General features: G+C 39.9%; 1 protein-coding gene across 1 annotated transcript; it reads left to right on the forward strand.

Annotated features, from left to right (window-relative positions):
* The first annotated feature begins 938 nt into the window (after nucleotides 1-938).
* Nucleotides 939-26,162, forward strand: ZFP91 (ZFP91 zinc finger protein, atypical E3 ubiquitin ligase). Its single transcript, XM_063289132.1, has 12 exons — nucleotides 939-1,096; nucleotides 1,310-2,086; nucleotides 3,362-3,387; nucleotides 10,122-10,337; nucleotides 10,722-10,758; nucleotides 12,424-12,510; nucleotides 12,833-12,961; nucleotides 15,689-15,739; nucleotides 16,569-16,647; nucleotides 21,248-21,362; nucleotides 22,404-22,503; nucleotides 22,642-26,162. Exons 2-12 carry the CDS (start codon nucleotides 1,707-1,709, stop codon nucleotides 23,150-23,152), a joined length of 1,731 nt encoding a protein of 576 aa, XP_063145202.1. The 5' UTR covers nucleotides 939-1,096; nucleotides 1,310-1,706; the 3' UTR covers nucleotides 23,153-26,162.

Here is a 26,162-nt window from a genome sequence, read left to right on the forward strand (position 1 = left end):
CTAGAGGGCAACAAGCTGGAGAAGCCTGGCATAAATATTGAGCTGGATGGACTGATTTTCTATTCCTCTCTTCTACTGAAATTCTATTCCAAAGATGTGCCATATACCTCTAGCCTGTTGTTTTATCAGTGATCAACAAAATATTGAAGATTAAAAAAAGAAAACATGCAAGAAATGTAAAAGAAAACAAGTGGAAATGTGTAAGTACTTTTGTAATCACAATGAAACATAATTTTAGACATCCATATTCATTTTTAGACCCAATGACATTTGTATCAAATGGACTAAATTACAGCTTAGACAATATAATTTTAAAAATAGAAAGTAAATGTGAGCAAGTCTGTACTCTTTTTACATATATTATGTCTTCAGCCACTGCCATTTCCCTCGTTTCTAAGTAGCATTGATTTAAGGAAAGTAATTTCGTTTTTCAACGTTTTGCATTAGCAAATCTGACAGCCAACAACAAAGTAATATTAATTTCCTGTGTTGCACCATTTTATAAGTCCGGGGAAAACAGTAAAGCTACAGCTGTTATGTAACTTTTCCAATCTCTTCAAAAGCTAAACCAAACTAAACGGACATTCCACCAGAAATGTTAATATGTACTATATCACTTTTTTACTTGGTTTTTTTTAACTTTAAAAAAGGTCACTGATTATTTCAAAGCAATATAGTGAAAAAGAACATCAAACCCTTTATGTTTATTTTAATTTTATGTCTCCGAAATTCTTGCTTCTCACATCTTAAATTCTCCAAAATACATTTGAGAACCAACCAGTCGCCTCAATGAAAACAACAGAATCTGCACCTCGAGGTTACAAGTCGCCTGTGAATTTTTTTTAAAAAAACTATAACTCCCATAATGCTTTCTTAGACGTGCGCAGTGGCAACGATGAGAACGGAAATGCGTGCGTACTCCACAAGTCCCGCCTCTCTCCATCGGACGCCATTTTGTCACCGACTTTCACCCGCCACACGACGGTGCTTTTTTTTCTTAAAGGAGAAGCGACAATGTTTTTTTTAAAATCCCCTGCAAGTATGAAACACCGGAAAATGCGGTCGATGTGAAAACGAGGAAACAAGTTTTTGGAAGGTACCTCCTCTCTGTTTCACTCTTGAAAATAGAAGCTTGGGGATACCAGACCGGCCAGACCGCGGGGCGTGTTGTGAGGGGAAGAGGAGGGGGGACGGGTGCGACGGCAATAGGACGAGCGACTCTTAGTTTTATTGCTGTCACCGCAGAGCAACAAATGTTCTGGAGTTCAAGATAAAGCGCGTGGGACATTTATAAACGCGTTTTCTGCAGGGCAACGGAGGACATTTAATTTGGCGCGCGAGAGGTAACTGTTAAAACGGCTCAGTTATGAGAAGCGCGCGTCACGGCCAGAATTCCGACAGCGCACCCGCGCGCGCGCTCCCGGTGAAGCTCGCCCGCTGATTGGCCTGGAAAGAACCAGCCCGGCTTGCTGCTGTTATTGGCTGGCTTGGGAGAGAGGTGGACGAGGTGTGTCTTTGCATTTCTCTCCCGATTGGGTGACACGGAGAGATCTTGCATCCTGTTTGAACTCCGAACTTGTTCTTGATTGGTCAAAGTCCCACGCGAGGGGAGGGAGCTGCCGTACAGAGGCGGAGTGAACGGCGGGTGCTGCTGTCAGGACCAAGAGGGGGAGCCGCTGTTGGGGCCTCCTCCGCTAGCTGCTCTGATGCCGGGGGCGCCCGAGCAGGCGGAGACCCAGGAGGAAGAGCCACAGCGGCAAGAGAGAGAAGAGGAACGGACTCCGCCTCCTAGCGGCCGCCGGCGTCCCCTGCCCCCTCCTATAGTCTCCACCGAGCAGAGGGCGGAGTCTAGCGGCAGTCGGGTGCTCCGTGGAGGTCGGGAGCGCGGACGAGCTGCGGCCGCCGCTGCGGCCGCATCCCGCCGAAGAAAGGCCGAGTACCCACGCCGTCGCCGCAACAGTCCCGGCGCCCGGCAGAGCCAAGAGCCGGAGGTGTTGACGCCTGCACCCGGGGTTGAGGCACGAGCGCCGCCGTCCGCCACCGCGCCGCCTGGGACTACCGGTAGAAAGGGCACGCCACGCAGCTCGTAAGTATCGAAGCCATTTAGAGTTTGGGGGAGGTAGAAAGTTGTTGGCTTTTGTGGCGCGGGCGCGATCTGTGATATCCGGCTGCTGATAATACCAACGTAAAGTTTACTATTGAGTTTTCTCTGGTTCCATTCTAGAGAGAAAGTTGCCTTCCACGTTTGCTGTAGATTGTGTTTGGAAGGATATTGATTGACGGATGCCTTTATCTAACTGCATCCTAACGAAAGCTTTCTTGTTCTCTGTATCACTTTTTTCCATGGAAATGTGGTGTTGCTCAACAAATTATGTAACATCAGTATTTTATCTTTTACCAAGTAACTGCATAATAAGTTGTAGAAAAGTATTGGTGCCTGTTTATATAACTCTAACCAATTTGCGTTATACCTATATGCATCTTTATTTGAAATCAGTCCCATATTGTCCAGTGAGATTTCTGAGTGAATATCCCTGAAATTATTTCAGATTGGAAATAAGGTATGCTTTGAGTGGGGGGTGGGAATATTGGTGGGGAAAACAGATTTGCACACCTAATTGTCATACTGCTAATTTTGCTGTTGTATTGTAATAAAGATAAACATCCTTGATTTGGGCAGGCCTGGTGTCTGAGTGTATAGGGTAGATATGTGAGTGAGATGACTAGAAAAGCACACATTTGGGATTTAGGATCCAGTTTGGTCTTGTGGTTAAGGCAACGGGCTAGAAACAAGGATACTGTGAGTTCTAGTCCCGGCTTAGGCATGAAAGCCGGCTGGGTGACTTTGGGCTAGTCTCTCTCTCAGCCGAGTCCACCTCACAGGGTTGTTGTTGTGGGGAAAAGAGAAGGAAGAAGGAGTATTAGGTGTGTTCACCGCCTTGAGTTATTTATAAAAATAATAAAGGGTTAAAAATTAAATAAATAAATAAAATCTTTCATAAGCATCTACAGTTTAATATTTTTTCTGAAGTTGTAATATCAACAGTTGTAATCAGAATTGTATTCCTATTATTATTTTTATATTTGCCTTTTTCTGAAGATTATAATAGGCTATTCATAGTGTTGTTTTGTCTAGTTTTATAATTACAGCAATCCCGTGAAATAGATTAAATTGAGAATGTTTGCCCAAGTGGAGCTTCATGGCTTAGTACCTGCAATTTCTGTCATAGTTCAAAATTAACATAGCAAGTATTGTGTCTTGCTGACATTCTAATAGTACTTAAAATGAGTATTACCTGTTGTGCTATTGTCTTTATGGTTGTAGCAGAATTTCACATCTTATATTTAATTTTTATTTCAGGTGCTTGGATAAAGCAACAGTGAAAGGTAAGATTTAAATTACCTAGCAGGGAGAGATTGCTGATTGTTAGAGACACATTATATCAATGGTCAGGAATATTGCTCTTGAGATAATGGGATATGAGCATCTCTGTGTTAGATTGGGGTGTAGAGACAAGCTTGTGATCCTGCTAATGTACCAATTGCTATGCTGCCTGGCTGGATCCCTCCCTGAGCTTGAAGTGATCTGGAGAAGGAGGGTGTTTTCATCTCCTTGTTGCCATGATCAAATCATTCCTTCTTCCAGTTACAATTCAGTGCCACTCCTGACCTTTCAGGACAGTGGAACCCATTTGGATGGTCTGCCTCAGGCAACTAATTGGTTTCTAGCAGATGCTGGGGAGTTTCCCAGCACTCTGGCAGGCAGTTCTGTCCACTGCTTGGTACATAACTGGCAAAAGGAAGCACTCCAGGCAGTGGACAATATCCCAGCTTGGTTGCCACCCCACCCCCCCAATCTCAGTTGGTGCCTTGTTTTTCTGCAGCCCTTTGGGAACTGAAGTGCCAGAAATGATGCCTGGAGTGCCAGTGGAGGAAGACAAGAAGCAAATCTGACTGAGCATGGATATGTGCCCATGTTCAAGCCTACACTGTTTCAGTAAGGAAGGCAAAATGTGCTTATTTCTCCTCCCTTATTGCACCAGTGGGCTGTCATTCAGAAGCATTATTTAAAGTAACTAATTCCTTTCTGAGGAAGAGACAACATGAAAATCTCCCATCTGGCTGCTGTGATCTATTTGCACAGCACTTTGCTGATAAATTCAAGCAGAATCCTTAATAGTGACTATGGCACCTTCTTTGATATCCTGGACTCCTTTTGGTCTGTGATATCCCAGTAAGTAGACAGAGTGCTGTCTAGAGTTTCATCTACTACCTGCTTCTTGCTGCTTGTCCATCTGGCTGTTGTAAGAAGTGGAACCACCTGGATCCAGGAAATTGTCAATGCTCTTTCCAAGAAGGGGTGTTTCTGGCAGTCTTGAAGGAGTATGTGGTGTGCCCCCCTTCTTAAGAGGCTGTCCTTGGAACTATGGGTTTAGAAAACTACCATTCAGTCTCCAGTCTTCCCTTTTGAGAGAAGATGGTTGAGATAGTGGTAGCAGACCAGTATCCCAGCTGAAGTGGATTATCTGGACGCTTTTCAGTCTGGTTTCAGGCCTGGACATGGGACAGAAACACAAGTCTTTGATGTTGGGACTTAGATGGGGTCAGTGTACTCCTCTTCACCCTTTTGGATCTCCTGGTAGCCTTTGATACTGTGTTTTAGTGGACCACCTATGGAGTTTGGTGATTGGAGGCAGTTTTGCAGTGGTTCTGCTTCATCCATAGTAGGCAGTTTCAGTCGGAGAGGGGGTGAGTGGTCGGTCTGGTGACCTCTGATTTATGGTGTACCACAGGGATTGGTCCTCTTTCCCATACTTTTTAATGTTGACACAAAGCATACTGGGTAGGGTCATCTCAATGGTTCAGGGTACATTACCAATATGCTGATGACATCACCACCATAGGTTGTATAGGGCAATGGTTCTCAAACATTTTGGTCTCAGGACTCCTTTACATTTATTTATTTATTTGTCACCACCCATCTCCTCCAAGTGGAGGAACTCTGGGCGGTTTACAATATAAAACAATAAATACACAATAAAATTTCAATATAAAACACATTATAAAACAATTTCACAGAGCTACCAAATACAATAAAATCCAGATGGCTATGGTCTCATTTAGTCGTTGTATAGGAGGGGCACTTCAAGGTTCTAGCCAGCCCCAAGTATAACTGTTCTCCTCCCTGCCCCAAGCCTGGTGGCAGAGCCAGGTCTTCAACTTCCCCTGGAAGGCTAGGAGCGATGGGGCTAATCTCACCTCCTGGGGCAAGATGTTCCAGAGGGCGGGTGCAACTGCAGAGAAGGCCCACCTCCTGGACCCCGCCAGATAGAATTCTCTTATCGACGGGGTCTGTACCATGCCCTCTCTGCATGATCAAGTGGGACAGGCTGATGTAATGGGGAAGAGGCGGTCCCTCAGGTAACCTGGTCCCATGCCATGTAGGGCTTTATAGGTGATAGCCAACACCTTGAATTGGACCCAGAAGCAAACTGGTATCCAATGCAGCTCGCGTAGCAAAGGTGTTATGTGCGCCCTTCTAGGGGTGCCAAAAATAGTCCACGCAGCCGCATTCTGAACCAGCTGAAGCTTCTGGATACTCTTCAAGGGTAGCCCCATGTAGAGCTCATTGCAGTAATCTATATGGGAGATAACAAGGGCATGAGTGACACTTCAAAGGGCCTCCTGATCCAGGAAAGGGCGGGCGTAACTGGTGCACAACACGAAGCTGTGCAAAGGCCCTTCTGGCCACAGCTGCCACCTGCTCTTCGAGCAGCAGCTGTGAGTCCACAAGGACCCCCAAGTTATGCACCTGGTCTGTCTGGGGCAGTGCAACCCCATCCAGAACCAAAGATGACAAAGTCCTGGATACGGAAGAGCTCTTAACCCACAGCCACTCCGTCTTACCAGGGTTCAGCTGAAGCCTTTTGTTCCCCATCCAGGCCCCTACAGCCCTCAGGCACCTGGAAAGGTCAGCTACGGCATCACTTACCTCACTTGGGATGGAGGTATACAACTGAGTATCGTCAGCATACTGATCATACCTCATCCCATGGTGACGGATGATCTCACCCAGCGGTTTCATGTAGATGTTGAATAGGAGAGAAGAGAGAACCGAACCCTGTGGCACCCCACAAAGGAGGGGTTGAGGGTCGGATCTCTCACTCCCTATCACCACCGATTGGGACTGGCCCTGGAGGAAGGAGGCGAACCAGTGTAGAACCACGCCACCCACCCCCAACTCCCTGAGCCGACCCCAAAGGATACCATGGTCAATGGTATCGAAAGCTGCTGAGAGGTCAAGAAGAGCATGGATGGATGCACTACCCCCATCCTGCTCCCGCCAGAGATCATCCATAAGTGCGACCAATGCCGTTTCTGTCCCATATCCGGGCCTGAAACCTGACTGAAAGGGGTCTAGATAATCCGTTTCCTCCAGAACCCTCTGGAGCTGTAATGCCACCACTTTCTCAACCACACTCCCCAAAAAGGGGAGGTGGGAGACTGGACAGAAATTATCCAGTGTAGTAGGGTCCAGTGATGGTTTCTGGAGGAGAGGGTGTACTAGCCCCTCCTTAAAGGCAGTTGGAAACACCCCCTCCCTCAAGGATGTATTGACCATTGCCTGGACCCAGCCACATGTCACGTCCCAGGCAGCTTTCACCAGCCAGGAGGGACATGAGACTAGATGACAAGTGGTGGCATTTACTGTCCGGAGGATCCTGTCCACTTCCTTGGGTCCAACAGGATCAAACTGTTCCCAGATAACATGGTAAGTAGGATCCCTGGGTATCTCCACAGACCATGCCTCATGCTTGGAATCTAACGTAGAACGGATCTGAGCGATTGTGTCTTGCAGATGCTCCGAAAACTCCTCTACACGGCCCTGTAGGTGGGTCACTGCGCCCACCTCCCCAACAGAGATTGCATGATTTTAAACAGGGCCATTGGGTGGCATTCTGCAGACGCAATAAGGGCGGAAAAGTATTGACACTTCGCTGCCCTTATCATCACCAGGTAGGCCTTAATAGCAGCCCTAACCAGTGTTTGGTTGGATTCGGTCTTTGTCTTCCTCCAGCGGCACTCTAGGCGTCTCTTAATCCTCTTCAGAACCCTCAGCTCCTCTGTAAACCATGGGGAGCATCGGGTACAATGAAGTAAGAGAGGTCGCACAGGCACGATCCTGTCCAAGGCCTCAGCCGCCTCTCTATTCTTAAAGATGATTGAGGACCTCAAAGAGCTTTGGTTTATGTGGTTTATAACTATCAATATTAACTGTATTAGAAATTAAAACTGATAAATTTAAAAGTTATTTATTTGTGGACCCCCAGGGCTCCCCAGACCACACTTTGAGAACTACCGCTGTACGGGAAATGCCACTGACATCTTGTCCCTATGCTTGGAGGCAGTAAAAGTTTGGATGGGAGAGAACAGACTAAAGTTGAACCCTAGTAGGACAGAATTATGTTTATGCATTTGGATTCTCTGTTGATGCCAGTGTTATCTCTCGATGGACAGGCACTAGCATTGAAAGAGTAAATTTACAATTTAGGGTTCCTCCTGGATTCATGGCTCCTGCTAGGACAGCAGATAGAGGCTGTGGTTAGGGAAAGCTTTACCTGGCTTTGACTGGTGCACCAATTGCACCCCTACCTGGTGCCGAAGGATCCAGCTACAGTGACCTGTGCCCTCATCACCACCTGATGGCATAATTGCAATCGCTTTAGTTGCTCTTATTCTTTGAAAACTGCAGCTGGGCCAGAATGTGGTAGCCCATGTCCTTACCAACATTGGGAGTATATAACACCAATTCTGCAGGTTCTTCACTGGTTACCAAAAAGCTTCCAGGTACAATTTAAGATGCTAATATTGACCTATAGTTTGGTGTAGTGGTTAAGGCATCAGGCGAGAAACCAGAAGACTGTGAAGAGACCTAAAGACCTTTGTCCTTAGGCAAAAAGCCAGTTGGGTGACCTTGGGCCAGTCACTCTATCTCAGCCCTAGGAAGGAGGCAATGGCAAACCACTTCTGAAAAACTTTGCCAGGAAAACTGCAGGGACTTGTCCAGGCAGTCACCAGGAATAAAAAACAACTGACTAGAAGGCACCAAAAAAAGAAAAAAAAGGCCATAAAGCTCTCCTTGGCTTGGCACCTGAGCACCTACCGGACTGCCTTCTCCAACTCCATTGGCCCAACTTACCGTCTTAAAAAGCAGCCTAATCTGTGGTTGCCATAAAATTATATTGACAGTACAGGTAGTCCTCACTTACTGACTGCTTGTTCAGCAACCATTGGAAGTTATGACGGTGCTGAAAACGGAGGTTTATTACTGGTCCTCGAACTTGTGGCCATCGCATCATCCCCGCAGTCACATGATCACAATTAGGGCGCTTAGCATCTGGCATGCATTTATGATGGTTGCAATGTCCTGGGGTCGCCATTTGCGTGCTTCACAGCCAGCTTCTGACAAGCAAAGTCAGTGGGGAAGCTGGCAGGAAGATGCAAGTTGCAGTCACATGACATGCATAATAACCGCAGTGACTTGCTTAATGACCGTAGTCAGGACTGCCATAAGTCAGGCACGGTCATGTGATGTTGCTTTTCTTGTATTTGGATGAGTATTTCCTTGTACAGGTTGTCCTCATTAGCAACTGCTGTTGATTCCAGCAAAATGGTCGCAAAGCGAACCATGTGATAGAGAGATTGTGAAGATCTCTGGTTGCTGCTGTTTCATTTAAAGTTCTTTCGTGCATTCATGCCAGCATCACTCTCACTATGGTGTGCATTGTTGTCAGGCAGAAATTTGGGCGTAAATGTGTGCATTGGTCAGAAAATGGTTTCTTTACTACCGTTTATTACCCTTGTATTTATGAATGGTTGCTGTCTGAGGCAGTTTTTAAACAAGGACTACCTGTACTAACTTATGGGATGGATTAGTGCCCTTTGTATGAGCTTTCTTAAGTTTTCATTAAGGTTATTCTAAAATAAAACTTGTTAATTCTATTGCCTTTAACATAAGTTATATGCTCTATTCCTTTGTGGATGTGGGGTGGGGGAATTGATCAGCATCTTCTTGGACTTTAAAAGCTGGTTCTGCAAGCCAGTTAGGTTTTGAGATTAAATGGCTCTATAGTAGTTTGTTTCAGGAAAACTTCAGTTTTGTATAAATACCTGTTTGCTGCTTTTTCTACTAATAAGGAATGAATGATCACTGAATTGAAAGTCTAAGTCTTATTTCTCTGAAAAGCAAACATTCAGGGAAAAATACAGAGATTAAACATGTTTTATCCAAAACAAAAGTGTGAATAAAAAGTCAAAAGCTTTTTATGGAGTCTTTAATTCTCTGCAGTTTTATGTAGAGAGAGATAAAGCTGTTCTGTGTTAGCTAAATCACACTGCAGTAGTATTCAGGATCAACTTTTTATTATTTTTTTTCTGTTATACTGTTGAGATTCATGACTTTATTAGGGTTGGTGAGAATTTAGTAGTAATTCTCATTTATGAGCTTGAACTTTATTAGATCAAACACACAGGTACAGGCAGTCTGGTACAATTGACAGAGTTATATTAAATTGTACAGTAATGTCCAGTCTTGGTCCTATTTAGGTAAGAGAAATGAATACAACAGTGTTTAACGCATTTACTGTGAAAGAAGGTTCATAAAATAGATTATTTGTTTTATTCATTAATTAATAACTCCTGCCTTCTTTATTAGATATAGTTAATTAAAACACTCTGCCCAGTTGTGGGAATTATTATGAGCTATTTTTTCAGAATATTTAACAGTGAAACCTCTCATGTTTTGTTATTTATGGTCTGGATAACATATACCAATAGGATCTGGTGCTATTAGTTGCTCTGTGGGACAAAACCCTAAAGAGAGAGGAATAAGGCCTTCTTGGCTGGACTTTTCTTTCTCCTCTATCTCTGCTATTACCCATTGCCTTGTTGGGAGGATCCTAAAACCCTGCTTGTTCTTTAGAAACAGACAAAATAAATGAATGGTTTTGCCTTCCTAAGAAAGACAAATACTACTTTGATCTGTTTCAGCTCTGTGATATTAAAAATATAGAAGTTTCCTTTCTTGATCCAGGTGTACTTTATGTATATTTATAACACAGATCCCAAAGAAGAGACAGAAGAGAAGGAACTCTCCACTGCTGCTGCAGCTGGTGCCCCAGTCACTACAGCTAAACCCAGCCGGGGCTGGCGTAGCAACAGGGCAACCACTACTATTCAGCAATGCGATGCAGAGAATTCGCGGAGTTCCAGATCAAAGACTGGGTCCCTGCAACTCATCTGCAAGTCAGAACCAAATTCAGACCAGCTAGAATTTGGTATGGCTGCTTTCAGTTACTGGGAAATAAAACAATAGTATTCTCAGTGGGTCAGTGTGAAGCTAATAATAGATAAGTAAATATACATAAAGTCACACATTGTGTTGTATTGTGTTCATAAAGAGAAAATAATTTTGGTTAATCACATGCAGCAGAATATACTTCAAGACTTCAAAAGCAAAAGTATTCAGTGAAGTAGTGTGTGTGTGTGTGTATGTGTACGTGTGTATGTGTATATAATTTTACTATTACATTTGTCTTGAGCAAGAATTGCCTATATTATAGTTTGGAGGCTAGGCTTAACGTGTCACATCACTTTAACATAGCATATTAATAGATGTATGTAAGTGCATATTTCTATATCTAAATATGTTTCTTTTTTAGAAGTTACTGAAGAGCATTCATCTCCAACTAGAATCAGGTAAGGAGCTCTACAGTGGCTGGAAGGTTAGTTAGGATACGAAATATCTTGGTTCATAGACAATAGTTTTTAAACTAAAAAATGTCCTTGAGTTGAGCTTAATTCTTGGTAACCAATTGGGCACAGCCACATAGTTTTCTTGATAATGTTACAGAAGTATCTTAGGATTGCCATCTTCTAAGAACTTCTTCAGCTTTTGAGTGCAGCCTATGGTATTTGGTCCTCTATCCAAGTAGTAACCAGGTCTGATTCTGCTTAGCTTCCAAGTCTAGACACAACCGGGTGCTGTCAACTGCTAGGAGAAATAGAAGTTCAATGAAACTTTGTTTTGATCTTTTGAGGGGAGCGGGTATCTGTTCCTGAATTATTATTAAATACAAAAGTACATTATTGCTGCAATTTGGGCAATGTTATTATGCAAGTGATGTAAAATTACATCATTTGTGGCAATTTTTGTCATATATTGATGTCATACAAATTGTCACAGATGTAAATTTCATGGACTGCCTCATCCAGATATTCTGCATGCAAGTACCTGTGTGTTATTTCTGGAGGCTCTCAGGATCATAACTTGGTCACCTGCATTTGAGGAATGCTAAATGGGGTTCCATTAAATTGAGTTTTCACTTGTATAATAAACATCTGTTAAGGCAGTGAATTGATTCATTGTATGGAAAAGAACCCATTTAGTTGCAACATACACAGTTCAGAAATTTATCTTGCTAAGATGATTTAAAATACTAGTTTTGTTTTTCTCTTGGCTCTGTCCATTTAAAAAGTGGCATGCTGTAGGCTGCATCCAAAGGCCAGGTAAACCCTTCACTTCCTGACTTAGAAGAATGGTTGTTTTTAACTCCAGGATGTAGCTGTGTGTGTATGTGTTTTGTAAACTTCAGTGACTACTACATATTTCCTCATTAAGGGAATCCCATGGGATAAACACATGATACTTTGAATTCTCCTACAGGACTATTGCAGAATCATTTATAATGTACTTTCACAGTAACTCTAGTGACAGACATTCTCTTAACATAAACTTGATTCTTTTGAACCTCAAAATTGTTAAACATATGTCTGGTGTGTCTGGCAAATCTTATCCCATTATATCAGGATCTTATTTCTTTATAGCTGTTGGAAAAAATATCTAGAGAGATTCAGGATTATTATCCCAGACTGCTGGTTTTCTGGTGGCACTTGCACTAGTAACTGACCATAGTCAGCTGATGTCTGTCTCTATTTTATACATTTTCTGAACTGATGACAAGCTCAATCAAGTTTTCTCTTCTGGGCCTAAATTACTGTCCAATATTATAGGAAGGCAGAAAATATGTCCTTACAAAGTTTGTTAGAAAGTAAGGTCTAAATGTTCTGCTTATATTTAGTACTTGATGTTGTTAAATTAATTGGAACTGTGGCTAATATGATTCCTTAGTAGGAGAATATGTTAACATACCCTTTCTAGCACATGTTCTGGAAGAGATAGGTTTGCATTAATAGAGGGCTAGATGTCCATAAAATATTGCCACTTATCCAATGTATGCAACTGAAAAGTTTGTAAGATAGAGGTTACAAGTATGGCTCTTGACTGTTCTCTTCTCTATCCAAAGATGTTAATTTATGGACAGATTGTATTCAGTTTTTTCTTTTTTCTTTCCCTTCATCAAGTGATGAAGAAGAAATGCTCATCAGTGAAGAAGAAGTTCCCTTCAAAGATGATCCCAGAGATGAAACTTACAAACCCCATTTAGACAGGTGCTCTATTTTATTTTAAGCCCAGAGACCAGTTGTATATTGTCAGTCTATTAGTTTTCAACAGGCTAGACTGTCTCATTGCTAGAACTCTTAGTATTAGTATGTTAAGTTTCTGCTATCATAAGCAAATAGACTATTTTTAAAAAATTAAGATCAGGAGTATGCATATTTAAAATTACAGAAATGACAAATACCAAAAAAAAACAAAAAAAACTATAATGAGGAACTGTCTAAAAACTTCAGTATGAAATTTAACTATAGTATTCATCTAGAAAGGATGTACATTCTTGGATGTGTAATACATAATATTGGTTATTTGCAGGGATGCTCCAAAGCAAAGGAAAAAAACTGGGAAGGGAAAAGAAGAAAAAGAGAAACAGAAAGAAATTAAAGTGGAGGTGGAAGTTAAAGAAGAAAGTGAGTTTCGGGAAGATGAGGAACCGCCTAGGAAGTAAGTATCCAAGTGTAAGATGCTGTGAATTAGGATGTAGCCCTGTTACCTTCAGTGATACCAGACTCTGAAAGAAACTAAAGGCCTGCAAATGCCTTAGCTATAACTGGAAGTCAAAAAGAATTCTTACATCTTTAGTTTTACAGAGTTTGCAAGATTTATATAAATATGCCAAAGTTCAAAGGTTAACTTCCAGAACCCTTGCTCACCTCACATGTAAGATGAAGCTGGTAGAATAGTAGATCCTTTTCTGTGATGGTCCTGTCCTTGTGGAATGTCCTGAGATTCACATAGATCTCTTTCCATTACTGTTTTAAATGGTCTTTACAGGCCTGGCTATTCCAGACTGGTTTTAAACATATGGATACCCATTTTTATTCTACAGTGTTTTAAACATGTGATATAACTTGAGATAACTGTACCTCGGATGTCAGTGCAAATTATAATTATAAAATTAACTCTTACGGAGTATACCCTTTAACATGGACATCCAGAAACTATTGTGTTTAGGAAAACTAATTTTCAGAAGATTGTGTAGTATCTAAGCATTTATAGGAAATGTCCTGCAGTCCTGTTTTCAGATCTTGATTAACACAGGAAAAAACACAAACCTGTCATTTGTTGTTGTTGCTGTTGTTATGGAGATACTAGATCTTGTGACCATGTGCTTTGTACAAAAGTAAACATAATTTTCAGGAATATTGAAACAGAATGTTTCACTATCATTTTACTCCAAGCTGTAATCTCTTAAAATGCCACTAAAGAAGTCAAATTTGCACCTGACATACATTTTAAGTAGAAACATTTTGAACTAGAATATGGTTTGAATTCTGTAGTTTGGATTGTAAGTTTACTGAATTTAGGGCCTGTTTCCTAATATGTTCAGGATTCTAAAATGCCTTATTCTGAAGTGCTTCTGCATCTTTGCAGAAAACTAATGAATAGGGCTGTGCATGTCTCAGAAATTATTCGGAAGAACTGCTTCAGAGCTTGTGTAAGCACAGCACCTCTCTGTTTCTGTTGTTAGTTGATTCTATTCTATTTAACTACCTTAAAAAAATAGGGTGGAGGTATCAGCCAGTTTTCACTACTCCCAGCTTTAGGGGAAAAAAGAATCCTAAGTGGGAAACTCCAGAGACTGCTCAAATGAGGTCTGAGCATGCTGAGTGACAGAGAATGCTGATTGACAGAATGAGATGAGAGTAAAAGTTGGACTAGCATATTCTAGAAAAGATATGGCTGCCTGAACTCTAAACAAGATCATCCCACATTGCAGCATGCTGTTTCTTTCCCACTGGTACTTTTATATGCTGTTGCCTTGATCTAGTGAAAAAATGAATGTTAAGAAGTGAATGTCAGTACTGTCATATTTTGATGGTACTGATCATTTTCAAGGAATCCTGAATTTAACTGTCATGTATCTTACAATTCCTAATTAAATGTCATATACTGCTAAACATTTAAAAAGTATTTTTAGTTCTCTAGTAACTTCTAGCTTACATACATTCACTTGTCTGGTCAGTAGTAAGCAGCCCTCCCTCTGTTGTGGAGAGAATTTACCCCTTCCCTGAGAACTCGGAAGAGGGGCGGGGGGTCTCCTTTTGCACGCCAATATTTTTATGCAGGAAGACAGAACAACCTCTGCAACAGGGCTGGGTAATGTTTGTAGGATAAAGGATTGTAACTCAACCTCCTGTCTTTCTGAAGAGCCAAAGGCAGTAGTGCTGCTAGAACATCAAAGGTAGTACAGTCAATTTTTTTAGCCTGTTTTTTATTGGTTCTAAGGTGGGGATAGAACAGGAAGACTTCCCCAAAATAAATTCCTTAAAATCATGTGGAAAAACAAGCTGGAATCCACTGGAAGACAAGTGGCCATTCTAAAAGACAGAAACAAAACACAAACTTTTCCTGATAGGTTAGAGAAATAGGCTCAGAATAACAGATTAAAGTGTATCACTCAAATGCAAAGTTCTTCACTTAGGAAGAAAGTGATCAATTTATAGAGTGGGGATAGCTGACTTGATAAAGTATGCATTAAAAGGATTTTGAAATTGCAGTAGCTCACAGACTCAAAATATGAGTCAGCAGTGTAATGTAGCTGCAAAGAGCCACAATCTATTCCGTCATTCCATCCCATCATATAGGACACAGAATAATGAACAAGATATGGGAAGGCAGGTTGAATCTTAGCATTTAAAAAAAAATCTTTCTCATAGAGCAGTTCAGAAATGGAGCAAAGTAGTTCTGGATGTGATGAGTTCTCTTTCACTAGATCTATTCAGATAGAGGGGCTGGGCAGGGCAGCCACTTGTCAGGAATGCTGTACTTACAATTCCTACACTGTTCTGTGGATTGTTCCTGGTGGGCAAAAGACCTTTTCAGCTCTGTTTTATGGCAAGATGAAAGAAGTGTTTGTAATAATATATAAGACTGGCTAGGAAGCCAAGCCATACTTTCTGCGTTGTAGAGACATTGCACTGCTAGAATGAATCTCCAGTATGCAGAGTGATATGCCTGGTTGCTTGAGAATTAGGTACATTAGGGCAAGTTCTGTGCAGATTAAATAAATGGTAAACATTTATGGAGCTAAAATGCACTGTACAGAAACTACTGTTTCCTATCCTTATAATTCCTTAAGTGGTGGATTTTTGTATAATCAATGCATTTAAAGTACAGTTACATATCTGCAGTTTATTTTCAGTATTTTACTTTGTCTTGATGTTTCAGGAGAGGAAGGCGGAGAAAAGATGACAAAAGCCCACGACTTCCTAAAAGAAGGTAAGTTTATTTTGTATTGCTTAATAAGATAATCCAGAACAAGTCTAGCTACCTAATTAATGATTATTTAATGATATATTTCTCTTTAAAGAGCCTTCTTTTGTTTTGTTTTTGTTTTTCTGTGGAATTAACGAAAGGAAACTTGAGATAGCAGATAGATGTAGCATGTCTATGTGTAGTTCATCTGCTGTTTGCTATTTGCAAAGAAGCCATACTTAGGGTGATACCTTGCTAAATTGCATTTAGCCTTACCTCAGGGATCTTTAAATGTTATAAATATAGTATATTTTCAGGAGTTATTAAAATTCAGTCTTCCTATGCATTTATTAGACATGGTCATCTAAGGAAGAATGTAGAATCTATGCCATTTATCACATCTGTAGTTGAATTAATTTAGTCAAAGCTGTGCTGAATAAGTCACAATAAGTATAGCAAATTCAGTAAACCTGATTGCAAGGCGATGATTTAAAAGGATAACAACATCTCTGGAAGTTTTCACAACTTGTTCTCAAGAACTGTATCTCTGGTTGACAACTTAATCTTTTAAAGAAAGGGCTGAGAAATTGTGTGGAACAAAACGTAAGCAGAATACAATATACTTTCTTACAGTGGATTTTAAAGACTGCACTTACTCTAAATTACTTGTGATGTATTTAACATGTATTATATGTTAGTAGTGAAATTAAACCATTTAATGTGGCTTTTAACACTGCTCACCTTTTACAGTACACAAAATTATCTACTAATGTGTACATTAGAAAGGATATTGTGGTTTATTTATAACATTTGTCAAAGTTTTCTCTCTGTTGCTCACCTGTGTGCATTTTAGGAAGAAGCCTCCAATACAATATGTACGTTGTGAAATGGAAGGATGTGGCACAGTTCTTGCACACCCTCGCTATCTACAGGTAAGAATAATGTTTACAAGCAAAGGACAGAAAAAGAGATGACCAGCTTTGTCCTTTATAAATTTCTCCCTCTGTTCTGTGGACTGTACTAAACAGCACTGCAACAGCTCTTTTTTTTTTCCCCAAATAATTTTATTCAGAATTACAAATAGAATAAAAATACAGACTACAAAAAAAGAAAAAAGTTTGGTCAGTTTTTGGCCAATTTGGTCTAGTAGTTAAGGCAGCGGGCTAGAAACCAGGAGACTGAGAGTTCTAGTCCCGCCTTAGGCATGAAAGCCGGCTGGGTGGCCTTGGGCCAGTCACACACTCTCAGCCCAGCTCACCTTTCAGGGTTGTTGTTGTGGGGAAAATAGGAGGAGGAAGGAGTATTAGGTATGTTCACCGCCTTGAATTATTTATAAAAATAATAAAGGAGGGATAGAAAATAAATAAAATAAAATAAAAAGTGTAGAAAAAGAAAAAAAGAAGTAACTTCCCCCTTCATCCCAGCAATTAAAAACAATTTTAATCGCTTATCACCATCTCTTTATACAACATACACTCTCTTCATCCCCTCATTCATCCCTTAACTAAAAAACAGAATCCAAAAGCATCGTCATTCGTTCTTTGTCAGCAAAAGTCCAGTAAGGGAAACCAGATATAACTACTTTTCTATTTTAACCTTGATCAAATAAATCTACCCTGAATTCCTTCCCTGAATTTTTAACAATTTTAATTTTAACCCCTTCAAATCCCACAACTTGTTTTCCATTCATCTTTTTTTTAGTAATTTATCACCATCTCTTAAGTCACAATATATACTCTCTTCACCCCATATCTCATACCTTAATTAAAAACAAAACCCAAAAGCCTCGTCATTTGTTCCTTATCAGCAAAAGTCCAGTAAGGATTGCCAGATAAAACTATCTATCTTAATCTTGATCAAATAAGCCAACTGTGTATTCAACACTGCAACAATTCTCTGATGCTCCAAATTCTAAGAATCCCAAATGCTTGTTTTGTACCTTGGTAAAGCTTACCTCTCATCCCTGTTCATGATTCTTTCTCCTCAAATGCTAAATTGTAACTTATTTATTCTGGCTACTTCTTTCATGATCTTTCACCTCTTTTTTTCCTCTGCTATTTCATTTTATTAATTCTATTATCAAATCCTGCATTATGCTATGCAGGATTCCTTGATCTTGTCCTGTTTTGACGCTAAGCATAACCAAATCCTCCATTATCCACCTATTCTTTTTTTTTTAGTAAGAATTTTATTAAGACAAAGATAAAAACTACAAAAAAGCAAAAAACTACAGAAAGAAAGAACCAAAAGAGTGTAAAACACAAGAAAAAAGAATTTTGAAGGTTACATAAAGATCTTGGTTTGATATAGAATAAGGGATTGATTATGGTAATTGCTGTATATTCTTGTTGCTGAAAGTTGGAAGTCACCTCTTTATGTAATCTTCAAAATTCTTTTTTCTCATTATCCACCCTATTCTTGACAAATTAACTTTTCTTTTTTCTCTATCTCTTTCTTTAGCATTTGGATACACCGTTGTTTTTCTTGTACTCAAGTATATATTTCTTTTGCAATTACTACTTAATGTCTCTTCCTCTTAGTTCTAAACTATTGGAAACTACTTTTTATTCTCATAGTTTCAATATTCTCACACCTAAATCTTATTGCTGAATTTGGACTCACAAAAAATTCACCAGGGACAAGATGTATGCAAAATATTTCAGTTCAAAACAATTTGAAGTGAAACATCTTTCACATTACTGCTAATGACCTTCATTACTAGATTTTTTTACAAAAAAAACACCTTCATTGTTTTTGCTATTTTCATTGTAGTTGATTACTCTTTCCGAATTGATTCCCTTCATGTCCCGCATCCATGATTTTACTTCAATGAATTCCCTTCCTTTATATTTAAGGATTTGAATTTTTAATGTTCTTTCTGTATGCTGTATTTCCCTAGTAGCCTTACTCATTTTCGGCATCCACTGAAAACTTTCTCACTCATCGTAATAATCAGACAGAGCCTTGGATTTATTGATTCCTCTCTCCTTTCTCCACCTCCTGTTAAGTTTTGCTGCTAACTCTCATTGCTTCTCCATGCACAGGATTTCAAAAATACAGCCTTCCTTTCTTTTTTTTCAGCAAAATTCCTTTCTTTGTCACAATAATCTCTTACCTTGATTATTGCAATCTTTCTGGTCCTTTATTGCACTTTCGCCCATTTACACACATCCAACACAGCATTGAGCCACTTTGGTGTAGTGGTGAAGGTACTGGCCCAGAAACCAAGAGACTATGCGTTCTAGGCCTCCCTTAGGCATGAAAGCTGGCTGAGTGACTTTGCGCCAGTCACTCTCAGCCCAATCCACTTCTCAGGATTGTTGTGGGGAAAATAGGCAGGAGTGTTAGATATGTTTTTCACCTTGAGTTAACCAAATATTGATATATATTTTGAAAAGTGGATGATGATGATGATGATGATGATGATGATGATGATGAAGAAGAATCTGAAATGGAATTACTGCTCAACTCTATCCGAATATACAGGCAAGATATTGCAATGGAGTCTGGACTGGACAAATGTGCCATCCTTACCATCAACAAGGGAAAAATAGTGAAAACTGAAGGAATCAAGACGCCCTATGGAAATAACCTCAAGAGTCTGGATGAAGAAGATCACTACAAATACCAGGGCATCCTTCAGGCTGACATCATCAAGCACACTGAAATTAAGAAGAAGGTTAATAGTGAATACATCAGAAGAGTGAAGAAGAGTCCAAACTCTGTGGCAGAAATACTCAAGGTGATTAACACCTGGGCAATTCCAGTCATTAGATATACAGCTCGAATAGTGGACTGGACTCAAGCTGAAGTAGAAGCCCTGGATAGGAAGACCAGAAAAATAATGACAATGAATCATGCCCTTCATCCATGCAGTGATGTTGACAGACTATTTACCAAGGGCATAGGTGGGCGTGGAAAGTTGCAAGTACACCAGACAGTTAAAGAAGAAAAAATGGGCATTGGAAGAATATCTGAAGGACAGCAAAGAAGATGCACTGAAGCTAGTATACTATGAAGGCTTACGGAATACCAGAGAGACCAAACTGGCCTATAAGAAAGACCAAATGAAGAATAGAAAAGAGACATGGCAAGGCAAAGTATTACATGGCCAGTACATTTAAAAAAAAAACCTAGCAGGCAAAGCGGATAACAAGATCTGGCAATGGCTAAGAGCAGGAAAGTTGACGAGAGATACAGAAGGACTAATTCTGGCTGCACAAGACCAAGCCATAAGAACAAATGCACATAAAGCCAGAATTGAGAAGATAGCAACAGACATCGAATGCTGCCTCTGCAAAGAAGCTGAAGAAACAGTGGACCACCGAGTAATCTTGCGATGATACCTTTAATACTGTCAAACAACAACGTCTGCCTATCCTGGGTCCTTGGGAAGGACTTGATAGGTGGATAAAGATGCTAAATCCAGTCTAAACAGCTGGCTGACTATGCAACCAACCATAATAATAATAATAATAATAATATTATTTTGTCCTCATCATTCTGAATATATTACTTCATTCCTTACAGTACATCCCTATACTGGCTACTTGTCCTCTCACAGATCCTACATTAACTTCTTGTCCTAATCTTTAAAGACCACCATAATCTTGCCCTTCATCTTGTTTGGCACCTACAATATTTACTTTAAGGGAAAACTGTCCCCCCCCCAAGGGGGAAATGGAGAATGATTCTTAAATTAATTAAGAACATGATAATGGATACATTGGACTGTGTGTGTGTGTGTGTGTGTGTAAGTACTTACTTACTTACTTACTTTTAATGGGCTATCAGGGAACAAATCAGTGGTCTCAAATTTTCCCAGAAGCTTTGTTCCACTCACCTCATCCTGTACCTTTTTGCAGTATTTCCAACTATTTGGGATGGTAGGTACTAGAATTTTGGGAGATCACCTGCCTGTTACAAAATTTCTGAAATTGGGATATAACCCATTCACAAAACGACTGTTGTAGGCATGATCACTCAGAAAACAATCATTTTATAGTCATGAGGCTAAAAAGAAATTAATTCCAGAATTTGGATACAAGGTAGAGATGACACATAAATCTTAAAGCTTCAGTTCTCCATATTTCATAGTCACCTTCCAAATTCTCTGTGACTGTGTTCCTATTAAGAGAGCCAGTTCGGTGTAGTGGTTAAGGTATCAGAAATTGGGAGACTAGTCCTGCCTTAGGCATGAAGCCAACTGGTTGACATTCTTTCAGCCCTAGGAAGCAGGCAAGGGCAAACCACTTCTGTGAAACCTTGTGAAGAAAACTTCAGGGACTTGTCCAGGCAGTTGCCAGGAGTCTCCACTAACTCAAAGGGATCAAAAAAAGGAAATGTTCCTATTGCACAAGATCTGTACACATAACAGTTGCAGCATATGATTTTTAAATTCTTCATGTTTTAATCTGTACATTTATATTGAAGTACAAGGTGGCTATTAGAATATTAGATGTGAGTTTATCACTATATTTTTTCCTATCAAGTTCACAGGTAATAAAAATTCAAAGTTTTCTTTGTTTTCAGCATCACATCAAATATCAGCATCTGCTGAAAAAGAAATATGTATGTCCTCATCCTTCTTGTGGGCGGCTTTTCCGGCTCCAGAAACAACTGTTGCGGCATGCCAAACATCACACAGGTAATGTGGGTTGCAGACCAAAATCCCCACTCTGTCTCTTAAAGGAGGAAAGTAAATTTCTTCTTGAATATCCAAGTCTTTTGGTATAAAATGCATAGTTGATGCATTTGCTTGATGACAGATTGCTTGATGACAGATAAACTGGTGTTGTTCTATGGCTACATTTAAAATGATGAGAATGACCCATACTGTAGGAACCAATTAGGATATTACTGCTTCCAGTCTCTTAATATTTCCTTTCCTCATTTCTTTTAGCTCTGATAGAGATTAGAATATGCATAGTTACACTGATTCTGATCTTCATAATATAAGAGGTATTATGTAATGAATTATTACTTTGCAATTGATATAAATAAGAGGAACAATACAGTATGTGAAATCAGGTAATTGGAGTAGACTGCTTATTTGACAGAGAACTCACTTTTGACCAAAAAAAAATGTCACTTTTGCCAAGGTTGGGCAATACTGACTACCTTCTCATATCCCCTGCTATTTTTTCTCTATTTTCATAAAATCTGAACTTCCTTAGGTACTATATGAAGTTTTTGAAGGAATATGAGCAAAAATGCATATATTTCCATTAAGTTTAGCTGCTTTCACCAATCTGGGTGATCTCTTGGTATAAGCTCGAACTCCCATAATTCCACTGGTGTATGGATAGCAATGGTCCCACTGTCATTGAACAGTGAGCAGTGAATCTTCATACGTTCATAGAATATATATTTGCCTTTTGTTGGCACCAAATGAATAATATGTATAGATCTTTAAATATAATGAGAAAGATTTGCATTTATTTATTTTCCCTTGGAGGAGGAGGAAAACTAGAATGTGTAAATCCATTTCGCAGAATAACAATGGGACTGTTTCCATAACATTTTATTCGTATTTAAGAAATACTTCCTCACTGCTATTAGAAAACCATGTTTATCTTTTTAATTTTCCTTAAAATTGTGATTAGGGGAATAGAAGATTCCTATTGAATAGGTATGGATCTGGATTAGATACATGTTTTGTTGTGAAATACTGTGTGCTACTTTACAGATCAAAGGGATTACATTTGTGAATACTGTGCCCGTGCTTTCAAAAGTTCCCACAATCTGGCAGTTCACCGAATGATCCACACAGGCGAGAAGCCATTACAGTGAGTAGTGTCCTTGTCCTTGCCTACTTTTTTCATGAGGAATTAGACCAGCTGTATCAATAGCTTGTTTTCCTTTATATTGCTCAGATTTTATTCTGATGAATGAATTGTCTTCTGCTCCCTCTCATTTTTCTGTAGATGTGAGATCTGCGGATTCACCTGCCGGCAGAAGGCCTCATTAAACTGGCACATGAAAAAACATGATGCAGATACCTTTTACCAGTTTTCATGCAATATATGTGGAAAGAAGTTTGAGAAAAAAGACAGCGTTGTAGCACATAAAGCCAAGAGTCACCCAGAAGTGCTTATTGCTGAAGCACTGGCAGCCAATGCAGGGGCTCTCATTACCAGCACTGACATCTTGGGTTCTGAACCAGAGTCTATTGTCCAACCCACTGATGGCCAGGGCCTTCCCCTTCTTCCAGATCCCATTGGAAACACCACTCCTGGAGAGTGCCTATTGCTGAACCCTGATGGGATGCCCAAGGCATACTGCAGTGGGGGTGATCGGGTCAACCTGATGGCTGATGGAAAAATATTTGTTGGCAGTGCTAGTGGTGAGAATACAGAAGGGCTGGTCATCAATACAGAGATTCTTGGAGCTACCACTGAAGTTCTAATTGAGGATTCTGATTCTACAGGACCTTAGTGGGAGAGGAGCACATGTGTATTGGGACAACTTGAACTTGTATTTAAAAGAATAAATGGGGAAAAACAACTTATTCAACATAGAGAAGCTAAAAATAAATAAATAAATTACTAGTCAGATAACTAAAGGACCTGCCCCCTTCTGCCCCAGCTCACCCCTTTCTTCCAGAGTGGATCACTACACTACATATTTTTTCACTGTTTCCTTCTTGGAGAGGAATGTTGCCTTTACACAGAGATTGACAAAGCAAAAGAATTCTTGCAATGCAGGGGAGGGAAGCAACCAGAGCCTATCCCTCTCCTAGCCCTCCCAATGTAAGCAAACTTCCTGCTTCTTGACCATATTGCAAGATTGAAAATGCTTATACTCTGGACCAATATATCATTCTCGAAACTGTATTTTGTTCCTCCAGTTGTACCAACCTGTTCTATGCATCACTAAATTCTGACCCTTGCAGGCTCTTATTTTTCATTTTAGGGTTTGGGGATATAGCTTGGCACTTTAGAACCCCTCCTTAGGATGAGCTGTAAAACAGCATATTTTCCCCATCTTTTGCATCTTCTCATCCATAAGAAAAGAAAAGGGATCTTGAAATTTTGGTGCTTGCTTTCTAAAAGAGGAGTGCCATCCTATATAATTGCTCTGGTGCAAAAGACCTGTGGGAGAATCAGAATGGGTGCTAGGCTTATAAAAGAAAACTTGCACTTTGAACATATCTTTTTTTAAGTTGTGATAAATTCCTTATTTATTTGCCTTTTTAAAGGGGTCTATTTTAGTTGCTGTCTAGGGAGTGTTTTCTTTCAAAACTGAACATCCTGTGTAAGGGATATAAAACAGAATGGGGTTCTTCAACAAACCATGTATAGGAACTCTTGCTCAGCCTGAGTGAAGGAAATACTTACGAGCAGGATAGGTCTTTAGCACGCTTTCTAGTGAACTGTGAGGCTCCTGTTTGCTTCAGCATTTATTGTTTAAGGAACAGTGGCTGTTTAAGAAAGTGGGGTCATATATTCCCTCATCAACTTCCCTAATACTTGCTCACTTACACTGTGGTGCTTTTCCTTTCTCTCCAATGTTGATGGGCTAATGCCATTAACGGCAAGCTTTGTCTTGAGGAAGTTATATTAACTGCTTAAAAAAAAACCTTGGCTGCTAACATGCTCTGCCTCTGACACTGATGTAATCCCTCAAACTTCATTTAGGGACATTATTTCACCTAGAATAGTAGCAGCACCAGCTTTACTCAGCATTATATTCACTATTCTCAAATAGATACAATTGTTTCTGTGGAATTTGGTAGTTTGAAATATCACCAGAAAGGTCTAGATTTGGGGGGGACAGAGTTTAAAAAATATTTTAAAGATGTATTTAGCACATGATTTACATAAATTCTTCACTGTTATCTGAGAACTTATGATGGTACAATATCCTGGTAGTACTACTCTCTTTTAATGACCTGACATGCTCATAAGATCAAGGAGTAAAATGAATTTGCAGCTTCAACTTTACTCTGGAGCTATATCCTGTATAGTTCTAATCCCTGCCGTATAGTGCTGGCTGGCATTAACTGCAATTATTCCCAGCAGATCTTTTTACAGTGCTAATTATCTGGAGGGAAGACTTAACAGTTTGTTTGTTAGGTCGAAGCTAAAAATCAACAGGGTCTAAAGTGAAGCAGTTACTGCAACCCATTCCATATTTTCTATGACTGCTGCCTGGCTGGAAGTTTGGCAGCCACTCAGATTATAATGTGTAGGTGGTACTGCATGCAGCTTGGCGCTGCATGTTCCACAAGACTGCTACAAATTATTGTGTGATTAAAGTTGATGCGAGAAAAGTATTTGGAGCTGAAAGCGTGTGCATACTACTGAGGAAACTGTCTTCTATCTTGACTGCAGTATTTTACTATCATTATGAACAAATTATAATATGAGCCCTGTTTGGTGGATTACTTGAAGTATTTACCCAGTTTGGCTATCAATCTCTTGTCTGCTTCTTGCCCCCCCCCCTTTTTTTTTTCATTGGGTGCAAGTCTGGTTTTATTAAAATAACAGTCTTTTGTATTTAGCCAGGATAGCCACTTGCACTCTAGGTGAAAAATGTCTGATTTAGATTTGTGACATAAAACCATTTAACAATTAAAAATATTCCTTTTGTGTCATTCCCATCATAAGCATGCAGTTTTGATTCAATCAAATACAGCTGCAACAAATTATTTGTATTTTCTTCTAGTAAATCCCCCCTTTTTTTCCTTCACGGGAAGAAGCATGGTGCTGAGAATTGAACTTGTATAATTTTCCTTCTACCAGGTGAATAGTTTACAGTAACTAGTTTTAACATTCTTCCACTCCATATACAGTTCCGTAGTCTTGTAACATCTATTAGCTCACTCTGGTTCTCTAAGCATTGGATCCCCTTCCTGTTAATATTAAAGGATGGTTCATATCACCCTCTGTCAGAAGCTGACAAAAGAGCATTTTTCTTGTCACATGAATAAGGATTCTCTTTTTAGACTTTTATTTTAACAGCAACAAATATAACTGGTGAGAACAAGAAGTTCAGGTGTTCTTCAAGGACTAGTCTTCTATTGTGTGAAAAATAGTCCATCTACTTCAAATAGTTTCTGAAAAATGGCACAATGCTGAAGTCTTTGCAGCTGGAGAGATTTGTCAGATCCCTAGTAATATGGTAGTGAAGACCTGGGGGAACTGCACTAGCATTGTGAATCCTACCGGAGAGAGGACAGGATTTGCAATTTTTAGCAGAACTACCTGAAGTAGTAGCCACTGAGTGGCAACAGACCTGTGTTGCGTTGTGGCACACCCCTATTTTTTAGCATTAAGTAACAGATGGTTGAGTTAACAAGTCTTTGATTCCTTAAAAGCCTTGTTGCATACAAAATTTCCACAAAGTGATGGTGGAGATTTAGAGGGGTGCCAGGATGGAGGGGCAGTGATCCATGTCGATAAAGGTTTGTGTATACAGAAGTAAATAAAACAATTAAAAGGGA

This window comes from Candoia aspera, chromosome 1 (genome assembly GCF_035149785.1).
Source record: "Candoia aspera isolate rCanAsp1 chromosome 1, rCanAsp1.hap2, whole genome shotgun sequence".
NCBI classification, from domain to species: Eukaryota; Metazoa; Chordata; class Lepidosauria; order Squamata; family Boidae; genus Candoia; species Candoia aspera.

Excerpts from the sequence above, each read along its gene's own strand:
- ZFP91 (XM_063289132.1), top strand. The coding sequence starts at position 1,707 with ATGCCGGGGGCGCCCGAGCAGGCGGAGACCCAGGAGGAAGAGCCACAG. Across the intron at positions 12,511-12,832 it reads TACAAACCCCATTTAGACAG|GGATGCTCCAAAGCAAAGGA; the intron begins GTGCTCTATTTT and ends GGTTATTTGCAG. Across the intron at positions 16,648-21,247 it reads CACACCCTCGCTATCTACAG|CATCACATCAAATATCAGCA; the intron begins GTAAGAATAATG and ends CTTTGTTTTCAG.